The 17838-nt window shown below is 38.4% G+C and overlaps 2 protein-coding genes across 2 annotated transcripts; one reads left to right on the plus strand and one right to left on the minus strand.

The window, feature by feature from the left end:
* Window positions 1–1043: 1043 nt before the first annotated feature.
* Window positions 1044–15287, minus strand: LOC110376896 (NF-kappa-B inhibitor cactus). The gene is made up of 5 exons (XM_021335531.3): window positions 14687–15287; window positions 11690–12015; window positions 4967–5055; window positions 3870–4082; window positions 1044–3440 (listed from the first exon to the last, which is right to left on the minus strand). The coding sequence occupies exons 1-5, from the start codon at window positions 15022–15024 to the stop codon at window positions 3351–3353; spliced, it is 1056 nt and encodes a 351-aa protein (XP_021191206.3). The 5' UTR covers window positions 15025–15287; the 3' UTR covers window positions 1044–3350.
* Window positions 15288–15804: 517 nt separating this feature from the next.
* On the plus strand, window positions 15805–16929 carry LOC110376872 (DNA replication complex GINS protein PSF1). Its single transcript, XM_021335495.3, has 3 exons — window positions 15805–16004; window positions 16085–16149; window positions 16405–16929. The coding sequence occupies exons 1-3, from the start codon at window positions 15933–15935 to the stop codon at window positions 16853–16855; spliced, it is 588 nt and encodes a 195-aa protein (XP_021191170.2). The 5' UTR covers window positions 15805–15932; the 3' UTR covers window positions 16856–16929.
* The last annotated feature ends 909 nt before the right edge of the window (window positions 16930–17838 follow it).

A 17838-nucleotide genomic window follows, 5' to 3' on the forward strand; every position in this document is an offset into this window, starting at 1 on the left:
TTAACTCAAGTATATTGCGTTATCACTCGTAGGTCAACTCGACGGTCACTTTGTTATCTGTTACTATAATTATATTCATAATTTTGTATCTTCTAAAGGCGTTTGCTCATTGCTTATCAGACATGTTTATACCTATGTAGCAGGAGTGGGGAACTATATAAGTTCTGTGTAGTTCGTAGTTCTGTTAAAAGTCCGGTTAAGCAGTACACGGCCTCCTAGGCTGAACTGCGAGATGCCATACCAAAAAAAAAAAAGTAGTTCTGTTTCATTTGACCGCTTGATACGGTACGTATAAGATGAATTGTTTCTATTGTATGAAAGCTTAGAGATATCACAACACCTATTTTTGAAAAAAAAATGAAATGAATTAATGTATATTTTGATACAAAATATTGTCTTATGTTCTCTTTAGTTTCATCGTTGACAAGACACTTTGTTTTCCCCAGACCTCTTACAGACGGCTTGGAGTTTTTAATTTTATATGAGTAAAGATATTTCCCATTATTTGATAAATATTTTTTATTATTTCAAGTAAGGTAACCACATTGTTTAAAGTTAGAGGAAAAGTAATATTTCCTTATCAAATTCCTATTTGGGGCTATGGTTTTTTGCGGTATTATATTATTTACCTGTCAAATTTCACATAACGATACATTCATATTGCAGGGATTCCCTGAATGGGGGAAGTATCGCATTCGGTACATTTGCTGATCAAAGCATATGTCTGGTAATACTGGAGGGTATTGAATAAGGTGAAAAAGGCACTTGTTCGCTTTAGATTTACGTAGTAACTATTTAGTAATCTGTGCTTTACAGCAGAAGTTGTACAGTTAGCGGGTTTGGCGACATCTCGCCCACGTAAAAGGTATTAAAACAGCGGTTCAGTCGTTTTACCGCGAACGGCGGAATAAACAAACTTTCCCATCTCATATTAGTTAGGATTTTTGTTGTGACATGTACTCTGATCATACGTAAACAGTATGTCAGTTCTACGAATCATATCACCAGTTTTTATGTCGCTCAGTTTAATAAAAACACACCAGTTTGTTATAATTTGTATTTATCGATATATAAAACTGACAACAATATTTTAAAATAAGTATTTTGCGCTTAGTTATTTTACGCTATTTTTTATATAATTATATATTTTTACATAACATGCATTGATTCCAAATACTATACATTACATTTACTTCCTAATAAGTTGTAGTAGAGCAAGTCACTGCTACTGAGCGTCTGACTTCGTTCATTACCTCGCACTAACTGTTAAAATACAATAAAGAAAAAAAACGTCAAAATGTAATAAAAGCATATCACAGCGTCGTTTCTACTTTGGGAAGATCGTTGGGCAGCTTTTAGACTAGCGAAGTTGAGTAAGAGCTTATAGCCTGGACCAAACATACTGCAGTACTACGATATATAATAGAATACGTATAATCTACTTAAGAAGCTGTTAACAGCATAACTTGTATATATCAGTCAGACGGTCAGCAGCTGGACTGCGCACGTTGATCGCAGTGTCGCCGCGGGCTCGGGCGTCAGACAGCAACCCTCGGTTACATAGTTATTTACTACTAGTCCTTACTACTACGAATATATACGTTACTCCTATTTGGCATGACTTGCTTATCTGTCGACCCGCTACGCCTACGCGGCGTCAAAAACTTGCATCAACTAATATGGGATATAGTCTGTTAATACACAAACTATAAGTCTAAGACAAAGTACAGTGAGCACACTTAGCTGTGCAATCTCATATGTGTGTGACATCGGAAAAAACCGTTGGTGTTATATCGATAGTGAACCACACAACTACTGAGTTTCACTGAATTATACTATTTATATGTAAAGTTAATAAGGGACGCTAATTAAACTTTAAACTAAGTTGTAACACGGTCGGCCATATCCCCAAAGTTTACTGGAGCCCAAGCCTTGATACCTACTTTCACGAGAAAGTTAGGGCAAGGCTTGCATAGTGTAGTTTCATAATTGTCTTACGCTCAATATAGATATTATTTTGAACGTAATAATTATATCATTATATAATTTTAAAACAGACCGCCATGTTCACCAATCAAGACAAAAGATTACGAATATCTGTTTTGTAAACAGCTTTGTTTTTAGTTTATACATTTTAACCCGGATGTTTTCTATTGATTTATATATCATCCATTATTGTAACAAAATTATACTATTTACCGAAGGAAGACATGTAAACCCAGCTTGTCCGACGATTAACATTCGAACTTTATCTCTTTATAATAGAAGTGATTTTGGCTCATCTCATTATAAAGTCGGATGGTTAACCTAGGGGTAAGCTGAATTTTTCAGCTTTACTTAACTTTTAGAACTGCAATATTCATAAAAAACAGCCACGTTGGCAATTTTATCAATATGACAGTTACCTGTTCAGTCGCGGAAAGAACATCAGTAGGTAGAACAGAATAATAAAATACCAAATTTATATCGTAATCAACATTTATTCGACTCTAATAAATATACAAATAACAGATTTTTACAGGTACACACTATTTAAATAATTTTCTAAACTTAACATTCTTTCCGCGACTGTACATGAGGCTTAAAAATAACTTAAAACTATTTCGTGTTCCACTGTACACAGCGTTGGGTAATTCCACATTGCGTGGACCAGTCTCAAATTCCCAATCACTACATGAAATACAATTGTCCCGTGAAACAAATTAGAGGGCAAATCCGTATAAATATAACTTCATATAATATTATCCGGAAAATTCCCATCATTGTGTACCGTGGAGCGTATTTCCTGACCGTGCAACATGTCTTCTCCCCTCGGTTATATTTACAAATGAGAGTGAAGACTAAATCCTCGCCTCACGGAGCTTAGACTGTGCACTACTAACTTGTCCTTCACGTAGCCATATTGTTACTGAGGGCGCACTGCCCTTACGTTCTAGTCAGACAGTCAATATAACTATGATTATGTTACAGTTACGGTTGGGAAAACCTGTTCCGATAATTGCATAGATACAATCAAGGACAGACTCGCTGTAACCGTTTGTCTTCAAGTAGGTCACTACAGGGTTTTATGGCATCATTAATATAAATAGCAACCAATACTTTGTACTCAAGTTTAGTTTTGAATAGTCTAAGCTCCCGAATAGTCCAAGCATGAACGACAAGCAAGGAAATAATGTTCAGATCTATTTGATTATACTTGACTACAATCGATCAAAATGTTTCTAGGACAACCCGACACGGTAGAGTGTTTTGGGGAATAGTAACTAAGCGCTGTAGTGGTGTTATCGAGTAGTGTCCGGCGGCGGGCGGCGCGAGTGTGCTGCCGGGCGTCGCCCCGCCTGCGCGCTGCTCTAGCAACATCCCTTCAGGTTGACGTTGTTGGAGCTCATGCTCTCCCGCAACCTCTCGAACAGACTGTCGCCGCTGTCGCTGTCGTACATCTGCGGAACAAAACAATCTCGTCAGTATGTGGCACCGGAACACGATAACGTCTGACACTCACAGATAACCATACAACGAGTCGCTCATGTACTGTTTCTACTATGTTCCACGAATTGCGTGATTACCTTATGTGTCAAGCAACAGGAAAAAATCTAACAGTCCGAGACGCGGTGTATGAATTATTTCGAGCCCATTTATTTGATTACGGTGAATATGGCAACTGCGTATTTACATTTTACTTGCTGATAAATGAATACTTTAATATTTTTGATGCATTGCCTTCGCGTGATTGATATTGACTTGGAACAATAACAAAAGTTGGAATTTCCTAGCGCTAGGCTCTGATATTGTTTATCTTTACGGGCATTAGTTATCTAGAGATAATGTTGACGGGCATCCCCGCGGAGTGAAGAGAGGAGGTGACTCACATCGTCATCGTCGTCGGTGTCGGAGTCGGAGTCGTCTGCGGAGAGGTTGGTGAAGACGCGCGCGGCGGCGTTGTGTCGCGCGAGGCGGCGCGGCGTGCGCGACGCGTAGTCGCGCGGCTGCGGCGCCGCGCCGCGCTCCAGCAGGAACTGCGCCAGCCGCGCGTCGCCGCGCCGCGCCGCTATGTGCAGCGCTGTCGAGCCCGCTAGGTTCTCCTGCACGACAAACATTATACATCAGTCATGTTACACCACAAACTATAAGAGATCGAATGCATTCATCGTCTCTATCTCATGTGGCTGTCTCCAAACATCGTCGTATGGTTTTTGGGGACAAAAGTATTCCATCTAATCTATTTCAGTAGTGACAATCGACATTGTTTGCCTACACTGGTGGGTGCACAAACGCAAAAAACCCCGACGCACGAGATATGCTACTATCAGTAGATTAACACAAACAGCGAGGCAATGGGTTTTCCACCGTGGTACTCAAGGAGACATACAATGACTAAGTTGCCTTCACTAGTCATTGCCCATGGGTGTGTCTGCTGTATTTTTAAAATTTAGTTAAACGGCCTACCTACCCTTAAAAGCCATCAGATGATTGAGATGCTATGAGACCTGATAACCAAATCTATCATTTACTTTAGTTAATTGATCAATATATATTTTTATTAATTCCTTAGATGCACCTCACTACACCAAGCTTTAGATACTGTAAATATTTGCAAACATCCTTGATTGAAGATAACGTAATCCGTCTCTAAAACCATGTGAACTGATTCATAAGTTTCTATTTATTGCTGACAACTATTTCAGTTCTCGCTAGTTCGGCCTAGATGAGTGGTTTAGCCGACTCACGAGCGGATTCCCCCTTCATTATTTTATACTTTTTCCCGTCATTATGAATGCAAAAACCGCGAAATACAGAAACGGATTGCCCCACGATCGAGTTATTTACGTTCCGGAATATTGTTCACAGTAGAGTAACGACTTGTGTTCGGGCTAATCCAAATGTTGATTGGTTTGCGGTTGGTTTTCTAGCTAGACATTAGGCATCTTGTTAGAGGCTAGGTATAGAGTTTGGAAAGTGTGCTTACCCTTAGATTGATGTCAGCGCCGTAATAGACGAGCGTCTGCAGTGCCTCTATGTTCCCTGACGTCGCCGCGAGATGTACGCATGCTTGTCCTGCAACAACCAACAACACCATGTTAATATCATAAATATCCAGACTGACCTCGTAGCGGTAACGTTTGGAATTCCATTATCAATAGTATTCTGGATTATAAACGACAGACAAACAACATTTACACAATATTAACGCGTAGCATCAGCGCAGAGGATTGTGTTCTAGCAAATAATTTAGTTAGGCTGATAAATCCATTGATTAATTACCTATAATGTAATCAGTGTGGGGAATTTCTGCTCGATAATATTTAGTGACGCAGCGAGTTCCACTAACGCACGTCAGATCAAACCTTACAAGACTCAGTCAGAGGTTACAGTATGCAGTTGACTTGCTACATATGTACGTACAGTACAGTACATTAAAACATGTCATCAGTTACATCTCCAAACGTCAATTTACTAGAATTTGATAAAATAAACGAGATAAATCGAGGGTTTTCCGAATGACAAACCTGCAGGAAAAAAACAAATGCTTCAGTTACGCTGAACCTTATGGTTCAATATCATGAAGTCTTGTTTTTACAATTAAGTTAAATATTCAGATGATAAAAGTTGGATAACCTCTTGACTGGACGTATTTTATTAGGTCATTCATCATTATAAATCTACGTGTAATAAAACGCCACTTAAACTGGTTCCATAGTATGCTAGCACCACGGATTGACGTCAAAGAAAACTAAAAAACAACTCTTTTTCTTTTTATGCTAAATATATCCGGGAGATACAAATTCTGGCCGAAAACTATAAATAGAAAAAAGAAAATAAAGTAAGATAATGTTGGGCAATCGATATGAAATCTAGTTTTATATAGTTTTACAAGCAGTCAATCATTTTTATGCAAACAGTGACATCGGGCTCCATGTGCAAGAAGTGAGAACATTGTTTATAGGAATGGTCCATAATGATCGAGCGGCCGACCTGCTGGAACCGATCCAAATGTATTTAAAACGATTCTAAAATAGATCGCTCGCTAAAATGGCTGAGCGCTTTTTAAAGCTCAAGAATTTAGGTTAGCTTAAATATAATCCTTTTGGTACTGTGCATGACGGTTCAGTGACGTTTCCTTTGCAACAGGAGAGTTGGAATAGTCCTACAAGATTTTATGATGAATTTATTTTAATTTATTTACCCAACGAAATTCTATAACGTCACTAACCGAGCAAAAGGTCCTACGAGAGAGATTTGTTAATAAAATCATGTGCTAAACTGGCAAACCTCGATTGAGCGTAACCACTAAATATTTGCATGTATTAATAATTAGCACGCGTGAATTGGATCTCAGTAGTTCTGATGTACGTGCTATGGCTTCTAATGAGCGCTGGAGCAAAGTTCTGGCATCAATGATAGGTCTACCACTACATGATGGAAGTTACAATACGCCGTGACTTAGACCAGGTCACCAGGACCACTCGAACCATTTGTGAATATACGCCGCGAGGTATGAAATTTACGGCATCGTAAACAACAAGGCCTGTATTTGCATATGGTAATAGACAATTTGTGCACATTATGCAGACAATTATGAAGAAGCTATTGTGGAAACTTTTATGGGTGGAAATTTTTAGTGCGCTTATTATAAATTCATGGTGGTACTTATAATGTCAAGGAGACGACAATTTGGCGTGGAACGTGACATAAGACCCTACATATTTACACGACAGCGCCAATTGTAAACACCTCGACTTGCGTATTGCGTACTATTCGTGGAAAACTGCCGATACAATAATTTTCATTACTCTTACAGTTAACTAAATAAACTGAATCAATTGCCGGCGGTTAGGAGCTTTTAAGACTCGTTACATTAAATTATAGATCAGTCATCATGAAGTAGTGACTCGTGGGAACTGAAAAAATTAACTTAATGAAAACAGAAGTAGCGGTAGGCAGTGTTTACGCCAGCTGACGTGACAGCGAGACGGATCAACCGGCGCAAGTACTTCGGTAGTAGCATGTGTAGGATGGCGTCACGCGGCGGAGCGGGGCGCGGGCGGCGCGGGCGGCGGGGGGCGGGCGCGCCGACCTGATGGGGTTTTCCCAACAATGTGACGGCCGCGGCGAGGCGACTGGCAACGCACGCGCCTCCACTGTCCTCGCCAAATAAGGCGAGCTACTGATACATTTTCACTATTTCCGTATACCACAAAAATGTTAACGTCCTAATTTCTATGACGATTAGGAGCCAATTTGCATCAATTAAGTAATGGAATATTTGCCTAGTTAATATTGTTGGTATTTTCCCACCGTGTATTTAGCCCAGTGCTAATTCTCCAATTACAACAACGCAATACAACTTATTACGCAAGTTTTTTTTTTATATAAAAATGTCACCTTTTCCTTATTTATGAATTGAAACATTACAGCTAACTAGTGGCAGTCGCTAGGTGTTAACCGCAACTAAACCCGGGGTAATGCCGATGTGTTGGCAGACGTCTTCCAAGGAAGTATTATAACATAATATATAAATAGTATACCACCATTCAACATCAATTGTATAAAACTAATGTTTTACCAAAAACGAATTATTAAGGTAAATATGAATGTATCATTAATTTTAAGACTAGGACACTATCAGCCACAACACTACACATTATCCCCCCATTATATTTGAGTCACGAGCACCAAAAATAGGAACCAAAGCAAAATATTAATTTGCATCTGCTAAAAATAGCAGCTGCATCATTGGCTGGCACATTCAGTTCGCAAAAGGCATTCCGACATTTTAAAAAGTCCATGCAGAACCCTGCCGGCGGATGTTTTAACAAGTTTTCTTGTAAAAACCCATAGCCTTGCGACGCCCAACGCAGCTCGCAAGCAAACTCTACTTTAAATTTTCAACATAAACGTAATTAATTCACTTGCCGCAGCTGTCGTTTGCCTGTTTGGCTAAATTTGAACAAATATGGGGAATAACGTGTTACGTGAACTGTCCTAAGTAGTTCCACGTTTATTCACACTCGCACTAATTAGGAAACAATGGTCAAGCAAGGTATGCGCAAGCGCGTGTTTACAGACGTCACTGGGACATGTAAAGGTTTAGTTCCATCGAGTATCGTCGTCGCATTCATATTTCTTACTAAAATTTTGTAGATACGGCATGATTCAGTCATAGTTTTCCTTGTGGGTCTTGAGCTGTAAATGACTCTAATCGTGTTTTTATTGGTAGAAAAATCGCGCTTATCCGACTTCGGAACTACAATCCTCTTCCGCATAAGGCTTTATCTTTTAAGATATAAATTTTAACTAGCAATATAAAATCATACTGTAACGAATGGTTGAAAAGTGAACAATGTTTACAAGAGCGATTCTCAACGGTTTATGTAAAGCTTACGTGGGGAGGTGTTGAAATCTTCATGATAATAAATTGCGTCGAAGAATATTGAAAAACCAGGTTGAGCGCTGGGAAACCCCAAGTTTTATAAAAACGGTACAAGTGTTTAATACGGACAGATAGCAATGGTTTACGAGCGCTCAGGTAGATAACGCAACTACACACAGTTGTAAAAGAAATTACAGCCATTTTATCTGTCATTGTTTCTTTCAATAATTATGATAAGCTATCACAGTAATAATCTAAGGACAATCGAACGATATTGCTCTCTATTGCAATGAACTCCCAGGTTGGCGATGTTTGTTTACCCTACTGAAGACAGTTATTGTGCCAAAGCATACAAAACGAAGACATTGACGTTTGTGGAATAATATTACCACATCACCTCTTTATGATTATTAATATCTATTATTTTAATTTGCTATTATGTCTATGGAAAAACCAAATTATGTAATATCGCAACAATTTGAGTTGGCCTCCTCGGATGTCAAATACATTCGGATCAAAGAAACTTAAAACAAATACAGCTCTCATAATTAGCTTTGAGTTAGGTATCTAACATGTTTATCGAGGCATCCAAAAACCGGATTCTCCAAAATTCCCAAAAATCCGACCGGTCGCTGGAAGCAATGAATTTTAGCTTAAAACTCAGGTACATTTTATGGTGCGGGCTGTGCCGTATGAGGCTCGATGTCAAACACAGATAAGAAAAATAATTTAAGAGTTGATTTAGTTGGTGGAGATATAATTAGAAAGTCCGGCGTCGGAGTCCCACGTAACATGTTCATAATACATGCGCTTGGGATTTCCGACCGTATGTAACCGTGGCGAGGCACACTTTCACGTGGGTATTGCCCACACTATCATCATAAAGCTACCATTGTGCACAGCTCTGACATCAATGCAAGCGACGCCAAAACTTTGTGGTTTTCCTAAAGTATTCGCACATTGCTCATCCCTACGATGACGAATACCAGGCGCTTCATCGCCTTTAACATGGTGAATCTACTTCCTTAACCTCGCGTTCATATATTTTAAAAGAGTAAAATATTTTTTAGATCTACACACTACACACTAAGACTGTCCTTCGTGACTTAAAAATAACACGGCGATAAATATACAAATAGCGTACGCGTTTGTTGGCGCAATGACATTCATAAGATATTGAAATTGTCACATCAGGAAAAACCATCTCACCAAGTCGCCTACTTAGCATAGTCGTAATACGTTTCAATTAGCGCTCAAACAATGGCCGGGGTAACCCAAACCGTGTGTACCGAGCACGGGGCGCTCGCCTGCGTTACACGGTCAAAAAGTTTGCTTTCACTCGGTGAGCGGGCCGCGCTCGTTACGCGACCGCCTCGTAAGCCTGGGAATACCCAAGCCGCCAGCGCCGACAGCCTCCGCGCTATCTCGCACCGGCCTTCCACCATCTCTCTAGGCCAACGAGATATATTGACCCCTTGTGCTCTCCAAACTATTCATGAAGTCTTCTCGAACTTTACTAATTTTGTAAATGTCTTCCACAAGGTCAACATATCATAAATTCATATGCAAATGTTTGACTGCGGCAGAACCGAAATTCTTTTATATTAGGTATAAGATTTGTTGTTTGCCAGCACGGGAAAACCAGTCACATAAAGAGCGTGGAGTTAATATATTTTTAATGCAGTTTACGGATGTCGGGAATTCCTAATTTGATTTACTATTTAGGAGCTGAGCAAGTTCTCTTTGAGCGGGCATTTTGGAAGATGTCACAATGCGCTCAGGTTCGCGTGATGGCATTGAGAGTAATGAAGACCTTGAGTCACGTCACTAGCAGCGTCAAGAATGCTCGGTGCGTTCACACGTAAACAATGTAGCGCTTTGTTTAGCATAGCAAACAGGTTCCAGTTGGTCCTAGCCACGACTTAATTCATCAGATCCTAGAGAAGCTCCGTATTTTTTTCCCGCAGACACGCGACGTGGTGCCGGTTAGTGTCCGGATCAGACGTGGCCGTTGCAGCGACAATGCCGTTGCACTCGAAGGCAAACAACTTCACAGCCAATACGGATGACATTACTAATCAGTATTAATTACTCTAACTCTAATGAGCATACGGAAGCTGTTACAATAATTGCTGTGCATTCTTTCTTGAATTTAATTGAACTTTTATATCGGTGTTTGAATAAATCAATCTCATGAGGGTTTTATAAGCAAACAACTACATACAAAAGCGTAGGTATAACTCAGACATTAATTATTGCTTGAATACAATTTTACACTTTTATGAACAAATGGTTAGAGCGTTTCGCCTGTACCTGGGAAAACCGTTGTGCGGGTTTTTACTCTTAGACGCCGTGATTCAGATGAACTGTTGCGAACTTAAATGTTATATCAGTGCCTATGTGTTAAAATAATATTTTAGTTTTAACCGTGAAGTTTATTGTTTTTTTATGTCTCTCTTTGAAAAAGTGAAGCATTTTGCCTAATTTACTGTATATTGTAATTTATTGTTTTCAATAATTAAAGTCATTAAACAGAACAGATGTCATCAATTACAATGACCTTCTAGCGTTCATAAAACTGTGCCAATGGTGGCATACCATACAAATATGTATAAGTCGCGAAAACCGCGAAATACTGCCTAGCCACTAAATTTCTTCTTTACTTCAAAGAAGACTAATGGACAGTCAATGATGTCATTTTAACTGCCTAGAGTACCAGATGGTGCGAATGGAAAAAATGGTACCTACCTACTTTATAAGGAACTTATTGATAATGGAATTCCAGTGTAATAAACTAGTAGTGCTGAGATCATCGCTTAAGAGGACGAATTGGAATTTTTGGCGCCAAGGATGTCAATTTTTCTCAGTAAATACAAAACGGATCAAAATACAACTTGGTTACCTGAAAGTTCATGATATAAGCCTTATTTTGTTAGTTGTAAAAACATGATTAGGTAACTTTTATAACAGAGAAAAATATATCAAACATACCTCTTTTTAAAAAGAGATTCACATATTATGGGCAAACGGGACCGATTTAAGCCTCTTAACTTTTTTAGTAGTTGAGTATATACATACTCTTTAAAATGGTAGTAGGAATTTTTATTAAATTATCATTTCTAAATATTAAAATTACAAAACCATTTTGTCGCTTACGACTTTTAGTTATAAGCTAGCGCGCGTATTGTTATCCTCGCCCCGCTCAGACGCTCCGACCCCTTTTGGCGCCTTAGATGCGCGTGCCGGTTATGGAATTATTGTTGACCACTTCCTCGCCTTAAAAGAGCAAACGTTATTTATCCGAAAAATAGCACCTACCTTTATAGTTCTTTTGGTCGAGTACTGATGATAACTTAGTCCTAGGATGTTCTGGCACAGGCGCGAGTAACGCTTGTAGGCATTCAATGTGTCCTTTTGTGGTGGCTTTGTGCAGGGGGGTTTCTCCTTTCCTGTCCCGCGCCCCGAGCGACAGGCCCGCGTGCACCAGCATCCTGGTGACCACGGCGTTCCCGCTCATCACTGCCAGGTGCAGGGGCGTGTGCCCGTCGTCGTTGGCTACGTCTAACAGCGCTTTGTTTGGACACACCCTTATGAGTGTTCCTACTGACTTCTCGCAGCCGTGGACTGACGCTATGTGTAACTGTCTGTAACAAGGGAATAACGTCGTTATTGTCTGCTGCTGGCTGGTGAGACGCTTGTTGCAATTTTCTAGATATAAACTGTGGTGAGAGAGCTTGCGACCTTTACGGTATCGGACCGGTCGGTCGCTACGTGTGAGCACACACGCGAGGGGCCTGCTTTAATTCAGCGCGTGACATGCTAACCCGTCCGGAAGCCGTGCAGCATTCTAGACCTCTCTATACGTCACACTATGAACTAAACATTAGAGAGCGATTACAATAACTTAATCCTGAATAGTGAGTCATGATGATTCCTATTTATTTTGATGAAGTAGCGATTAATGCGAAATTTAAACGCATTATCATAACATCCATATATATGAGTGTAATTGATAATTAAGCGCCAAATAAGTAATGTTTACAAGTGCGCATGCGGCGTACTTCTGTGTATTAGCGAGTGTGTAGTACGAACTGTTTACGAATGCTAATGATGTAACAAGTGAAGGAAGTATGAACTTCCTAGCCGCGACACCCAGTGTGTATGACATTTACAACATTTTATGATAATATTATGTTGAGAAACCGGCAACCAATGACCTCATACTTAAAATTAATTTAGAAGGACTTAAATGTAATAAAACCGTGCTATGTTTATTAAATAGTTCATTAAACAATCGATATTTAAGATAGCTTTAGGATAAGGTTTATTAACAGGGATTATCTACGTGGATTTTAAATTACTGTAAGTAGGTACCTAATTATCTTTTTACGTGTGAAAATGGGCGACAGATTAGGTCAAATGCACAAACAAAGTAATATTGCTTCGTCATCAATACTCATCATTTTTTATAAAAAAACGAGTACTTTTTGTGTGTTCAAAAAAACAGTTCACATCCACAAAAGTTGTCCACGTTTTTATGCCAGCTGAGTACATTTATGACGTAATTCATCTACGGACAGTTAGCAAACCGTCACAAAACAATTAACATAGGAGTTTATCGCATTAGGCAGCCACTAGAACATGTAATGGAAGGAAAATAATCGTAAAACACAAGGTATAAAGTCAACAGCGCCGAGTCCTCGGGGTTTGCCCGGAGGTCGCCGGCATTGATCCCATGAATTATACTGTGATGTTCTGTTACTTGAGTACACAGATCATTCCAAGAAAAAGGTCTGTTTACTAATTTAATTCATCCAATTGTATTTGATATGAGGCAGTACTGGCTATCTTGACTAGACAGTATGATGGCTGTCTGAATAAACTGACAGGCAATGTTATCTGGCCTAATAAACATGAACTGTATAATCTAACTGCTGGGTTATTCCACTTTTATCAGTATTTGGTTGTAAAACAAAGCAATGATAAATGCTACAAATAATGGGACATTAATGATCTTATTACTTTTGATTGCATTGTAATAGGAATGAAAGTACTACAATTCAAACAATTAAGTTTACAACAAATATTTGATAATAATCTTTATGTACGTAGCTTTACATTGTTGATATAATACAAGTTTATCATCCTATTACACTGCAACTGATATGAGAATATTTTACCAAGTCAAGGCAAAATGGATTTGCTATGTTGTCTGAACAAATTTTGCAATAACTAAAGAGAATGGAAATACAAGAATTTACAATACATGCCCGCATGCTAAGCCAATGTAAACAAATACTAATAAGCCTATGCCATAGCAGGAAGGGAAAAGCTTTCATGACTCAGTTATTGTAACTCTTTAAGTTATTAAAAGCAGGTGTCCAGACCAGGACAGGACACTAACAATGAATCAACGAGCGCCTCGGAAAATTCATGACTCAAACAATTCTCATAACCGTGTACCATTCGCAACTATTTTAAGTAGATTAAAAGCTTCAATAAATAAAGTGATTTGTTTTTAGTAGGAACAATGGCTCTAACCATGTGACCAGCTCTGGCTGATTTATCTTTGCTTTCAAAGATGTAGACTATGCCACGGATACTTTCACTTTATATAACCATTCCGTCTTTACATAATGTTACAGCTGTAAATTAACAATAGCATTGTTATTGATGTTTATGAAGCTGTGGAATATGTCTTGAGAATATAACTCAATATCGTCGTCTTAGAATGAAAACCTCGGAAATGCATTTTTTTTTCAATATTTTTTTATTGCATTTCTTGGAAGATAATCGTAAAAAATATCGAATACTAATCCTTATCCTGAAAATTTATTTTTTGCACTTACGAGGTTTTCACTCTAAGGCGTTGATATGTGAACTTCTCACACAACATAATCTAGACTAATATTAACAGAACTTATGTTTTGGTAACTGGAACATTGATAAACAAACTTATACAAGCAGTTTTTGTTCTAAATACATAAGTTCATATGAAACAGAAAAACCCAGACTAAAGCGGACAGACATATTGATGCACATAAATGTTTGACTTATGAAAATAATTGTATATCAAAAGGTAAGTTATTGTCCAACACAATGAGCTGAATGTTTCTCTAATGTGTAGTTAGTGTTAATAGTGTGCAGATAATTTTCAATAATATCAATGTCTGTCTTCATAGGATCATGATCATATCTTAAGTTGATAAGAATTTACTATCAATATGTGTAATAAAAACATTCCAACGTTTGATCAAACATTTGACATTGGCTGGGTACTTGAGAACGCTGTAAAGTCCAGATTGATATACTCACGTATCGCCATCAGCGTCCTGTTGGAAGAATATGACGATAGGTGGGAGGTTCTTCTGTTCTGGCGGAGAGACCGCGATGTGTGGGGTCTGCGTGTCAGTGAGCTGCACGCCCGAGAGGCACTCCGATAAACACAGAATACCACTGTCGAGCTCGCTATCGCTAGGCTGTACTGCACTATCACTCAACACTTTCTTATCCTCACTGGCGGACTGGCGCTCCGCCTCCTTATCCTCCTCATCTCCTGGGTACACGTCCAAAGGTCCCGACAGAAAACCAGAATCGATGTTCTCGTCTTCCGTGATCTTTGTATCGAAATTGATCCTCTTATTTCCACTCATTTTGATGCTTTTATTATAAAACACACAAGTCTTTAACTAATGATTGGAATGCACGTAAGTTTTAAAAACACTAGGTATGTGAAACCATGTTTTAAAATGAAAAACTAAGTCACGTAGTAAACAAGCGCTCCACAATGAAATCGCATGCGCAATGAGAATTAATGATGGCACCCGATCAGTCTTGTTGCGATGGTGCGTTCGGATAAACACACGTGTGTAGCACTGACTATTACAAAGCGAACTGAACGCCATCTGTACTGTTCTGTTCTTTATATAATAGGTCGGTATTACGTATCGTATTACGTCGTTCTTAGATATAATTTTTACATAGAATATAGATAACCGGGGTGTTTTGAAGTAGTATATATTACATGAAATTCAGCTTCCCGATAAAAACAATGAAGGAAATAGGTTATCGCTGGAAAATGAGCGTGTTATTTATTTATTTAAGTGTTTTAATCCTTTTTTGTTCAAGTGATTTTGTTGTAATTCATAAGTGAAATATTAATGTTTCATTGTCAATTAAATGCTGTGGTATTTGAATATAAAAAAAAAATACAGTTTTAGTTATTAATTACGGATTTTAGCCACCTTCCGAAAACAAAAAAGTTTGTAACAGTAAAAGATATTTAAACCGTCATCAGGATTATCATATTAGGTTATCATTGATTCTTTTGGATTTTTTTTAATATTGCTGACAGAATTTAACTGTTCCTCTGATTCTGTGTGTATCCGAATAAATATTGCAATCTTTTGAACTGAGCTGTCGCTGTCAGTGTGAAGTGACATTGTCACTTTGGCAGTTGGCTACGTTTGTTTTTATCTTCACTCCCGCCTTTACATGTAATGGAATAAAATTTTTATTTTAATATTATAATCTTTGTTTTGATTAATTTCACTTCAGAGCAATGTTCGCTGAGAAAGTCATAGAATTATTGAAAGAAGCCGAAAGAAATCCTGCTACGATAGACCCCTTCAATGTATGTTTCTGCTATCAATTTTTTTCTTATTTGTTTGAGAATGTTTTTTAGTTTTTTTTTTAAATCTTTGTTATTTTTAGGATGATAAGATACGGCAAATATTGGAGGAAATGCATTCACTGTTTAGGATGAATATGAATGATGCGTAAGTTACTTATTGATATATTTAGAATGGTAACCTACCTTAGGCCACTATGATACATTTCAAATCTTATTTAATAATACCTATTTATATTGGTTAAGTCTTTGATACAGTTCAGTGGTACAAACATATTATGATAATTTTAAATATCATTATAACTAGTCAACTTCTTTTGAAATTGAGTGCATAATGTAACAAACAATTACTTATAGTAGCACTGCATTAAAATTAATATGACAGAATATTTATCTGTTACAGAAATGCAACAATGGAAAACAAAACTCTTTGGACAACAGTGCAGGTCAGGCATTCAGCTTTAGAACGGAACAAACGCTGCCTCCTAGCGTACCTCTATAGCAGAATGGCAAAAATCAAGACTCTACGATGGGAGTTTGGGGCAGTGTTGCCACCAGATGTAAGAGAACTACTGTCAGATGATGAATATGATTGGTTCTCTAAGTACTCCATTAATTTAGCTTCATACATGAGATCCTTAGGACAAGACATAGGATATAACGGCATTGACTTAACAGAAAACCTGAAGCCCCCTAAATCTCTGTACATTGAAGTTCTCTGCATGGCAGACTATGGTAAGCTGGAGTTAGAAGATGGCGACGTGATCTTGTTAAAGAAGAATAGCAGACATTTTCTGCCAACATCCGAGTGTCAGACACTCATCAGACAGGGTATCTTGAAACAAATCACATAACTTTTCCAATAGTTTATTGTTTTTAAGAGTATCAAGTTAGTTGTTATCTTTTATAATATATTGGTGAACACAGACTCTGTTTGTTTTGTTCAGGAATACCACAGAAGTACATTAATTCCCAAATCTATTGTAGTTGCTATCACTAAATTAGACGGATAGTGTAGAACCTAGTTCGTGCTGTTTGCCGAATTTTGCTACCTAAGATAGTTACAGACGGATCTACCTACACACAAAGAACCTATGTTTTAGGTAAAATTTGTTGTCATTAAGAAAGTAGATTATTGACTACAAAATAGTAATAACTAACTGGGGTTATCCCCAGCACTTGGGTATATCTGCAAAATACTGCAACTTTAGCTATAATTAAATTTTATGTGACAGTTAAGTGTGTGGCTGAAAAATAGAGGCGACTGAGGGCAACGCGGCCGCCGCCGGGGCGCCAACTTGTGTCAGTATTTTATGAATAATGTCACTACATTATTTATGTGTACACAATAAAACTACTGATAGACTACATAGGCATTGGTCATTCATCGGCGAGTTTACTTGAATAGGGAGCAGTTAGTGAAGTGGATTGTGGCCGTTTGTGCTCTATAGTCGCGTACTGACTGAAGGGACAGCCTCGAGAGGCTTCCGCGCTTAGCAAAATTGACTAAAAGAACTGAACCTATCAAATATGCCATACGCCACCAAATTCGCTCTGCTTACCTACATATTCAATGCCCAAAACTACGGAGTTTACATGAAATACGAATAATTTAATGCCACTTATGTAATGTAATGAAAAGGCTGTGTTTCACCCGCATAAACAAAACACGACGTCTCCGTCGCAGCGCAAAAATCTGTGACGTCAGTCTACAGTTATCCAACGCATTTGCTTATGAAATGCCAGAAGTTTTTGCCATGCGATGTCGCATAGCTCGAATGAATGTAGGAGCTATACTACACAGATATATTCCCTGGGCAGAGGGTTCATCCGACAA

Source organism: Helicoverpa armigera, chromosome 13 (assembly GCF_030705265.1).
Source record: "Helicoverpa armigera isolate CAAS_96S chromosome 13, ASM3070526v1, whole genome shotgun sequence".
Classification (NCBI taxonomy): domain Eukaryota; kingdom Metazoa; phylum Arthropoda; class Insecta; order Lepidoptera; family Noctuidae; genus Helicoverpa; species Helicoverpa armigera.

What these genes read in the sequence shown, in the direction of transcription:
- LOC110376896 (XM_021335531.3), bottom strand. Translation starts at nt 15,024, where the DNA reads ATGAGTGGAAATAAGAGGATCAATTTCGATACAAAGATCACGGAAGAC. An exon ending in CAGGACGCTGATGGCGATAC is followed by an intron (nt 12,016 to 14,686) that starts GTGAGTATATCA and finishes CCCTTGTTACAG; the next exon opens with ACAGTTACACATAGCGTCAG. An exon ending in GCGCTGACATCAATCTAAGG is followed by an intron (nt 4,083 to 4,966) that starts GTAAGCACACTT and finishes TTTGTCGTGCAG; the next exon opens with GAGAACCTAGCGGGCTCGAC.
- LOC110376872 (XM_021335495.3), top strand. Translation starts at nt 15,933, where the DNA reads ATGTTCGCTGAGAAAGTCATAGAATTATTGAAAGAAGCCGAAAGAAAT. An exon ending in CTACGATAGACCCCTTCAAT is followed by an intron (nt 16,005 to 16,084) that starts GTATGTTTCTGC and finishes TGTTATTTTTAG; the next exon opens with GATGATAAGATACGGCAAAT. An exon ending in AGGATGAATATGAATGATGC is followed by an intron (nt 16,150 to 16,404) that starts GTAAGTTACTTA and finishes TATCTGTTACAG; the next exon opens with AAATGCAACAATGGAAAACA.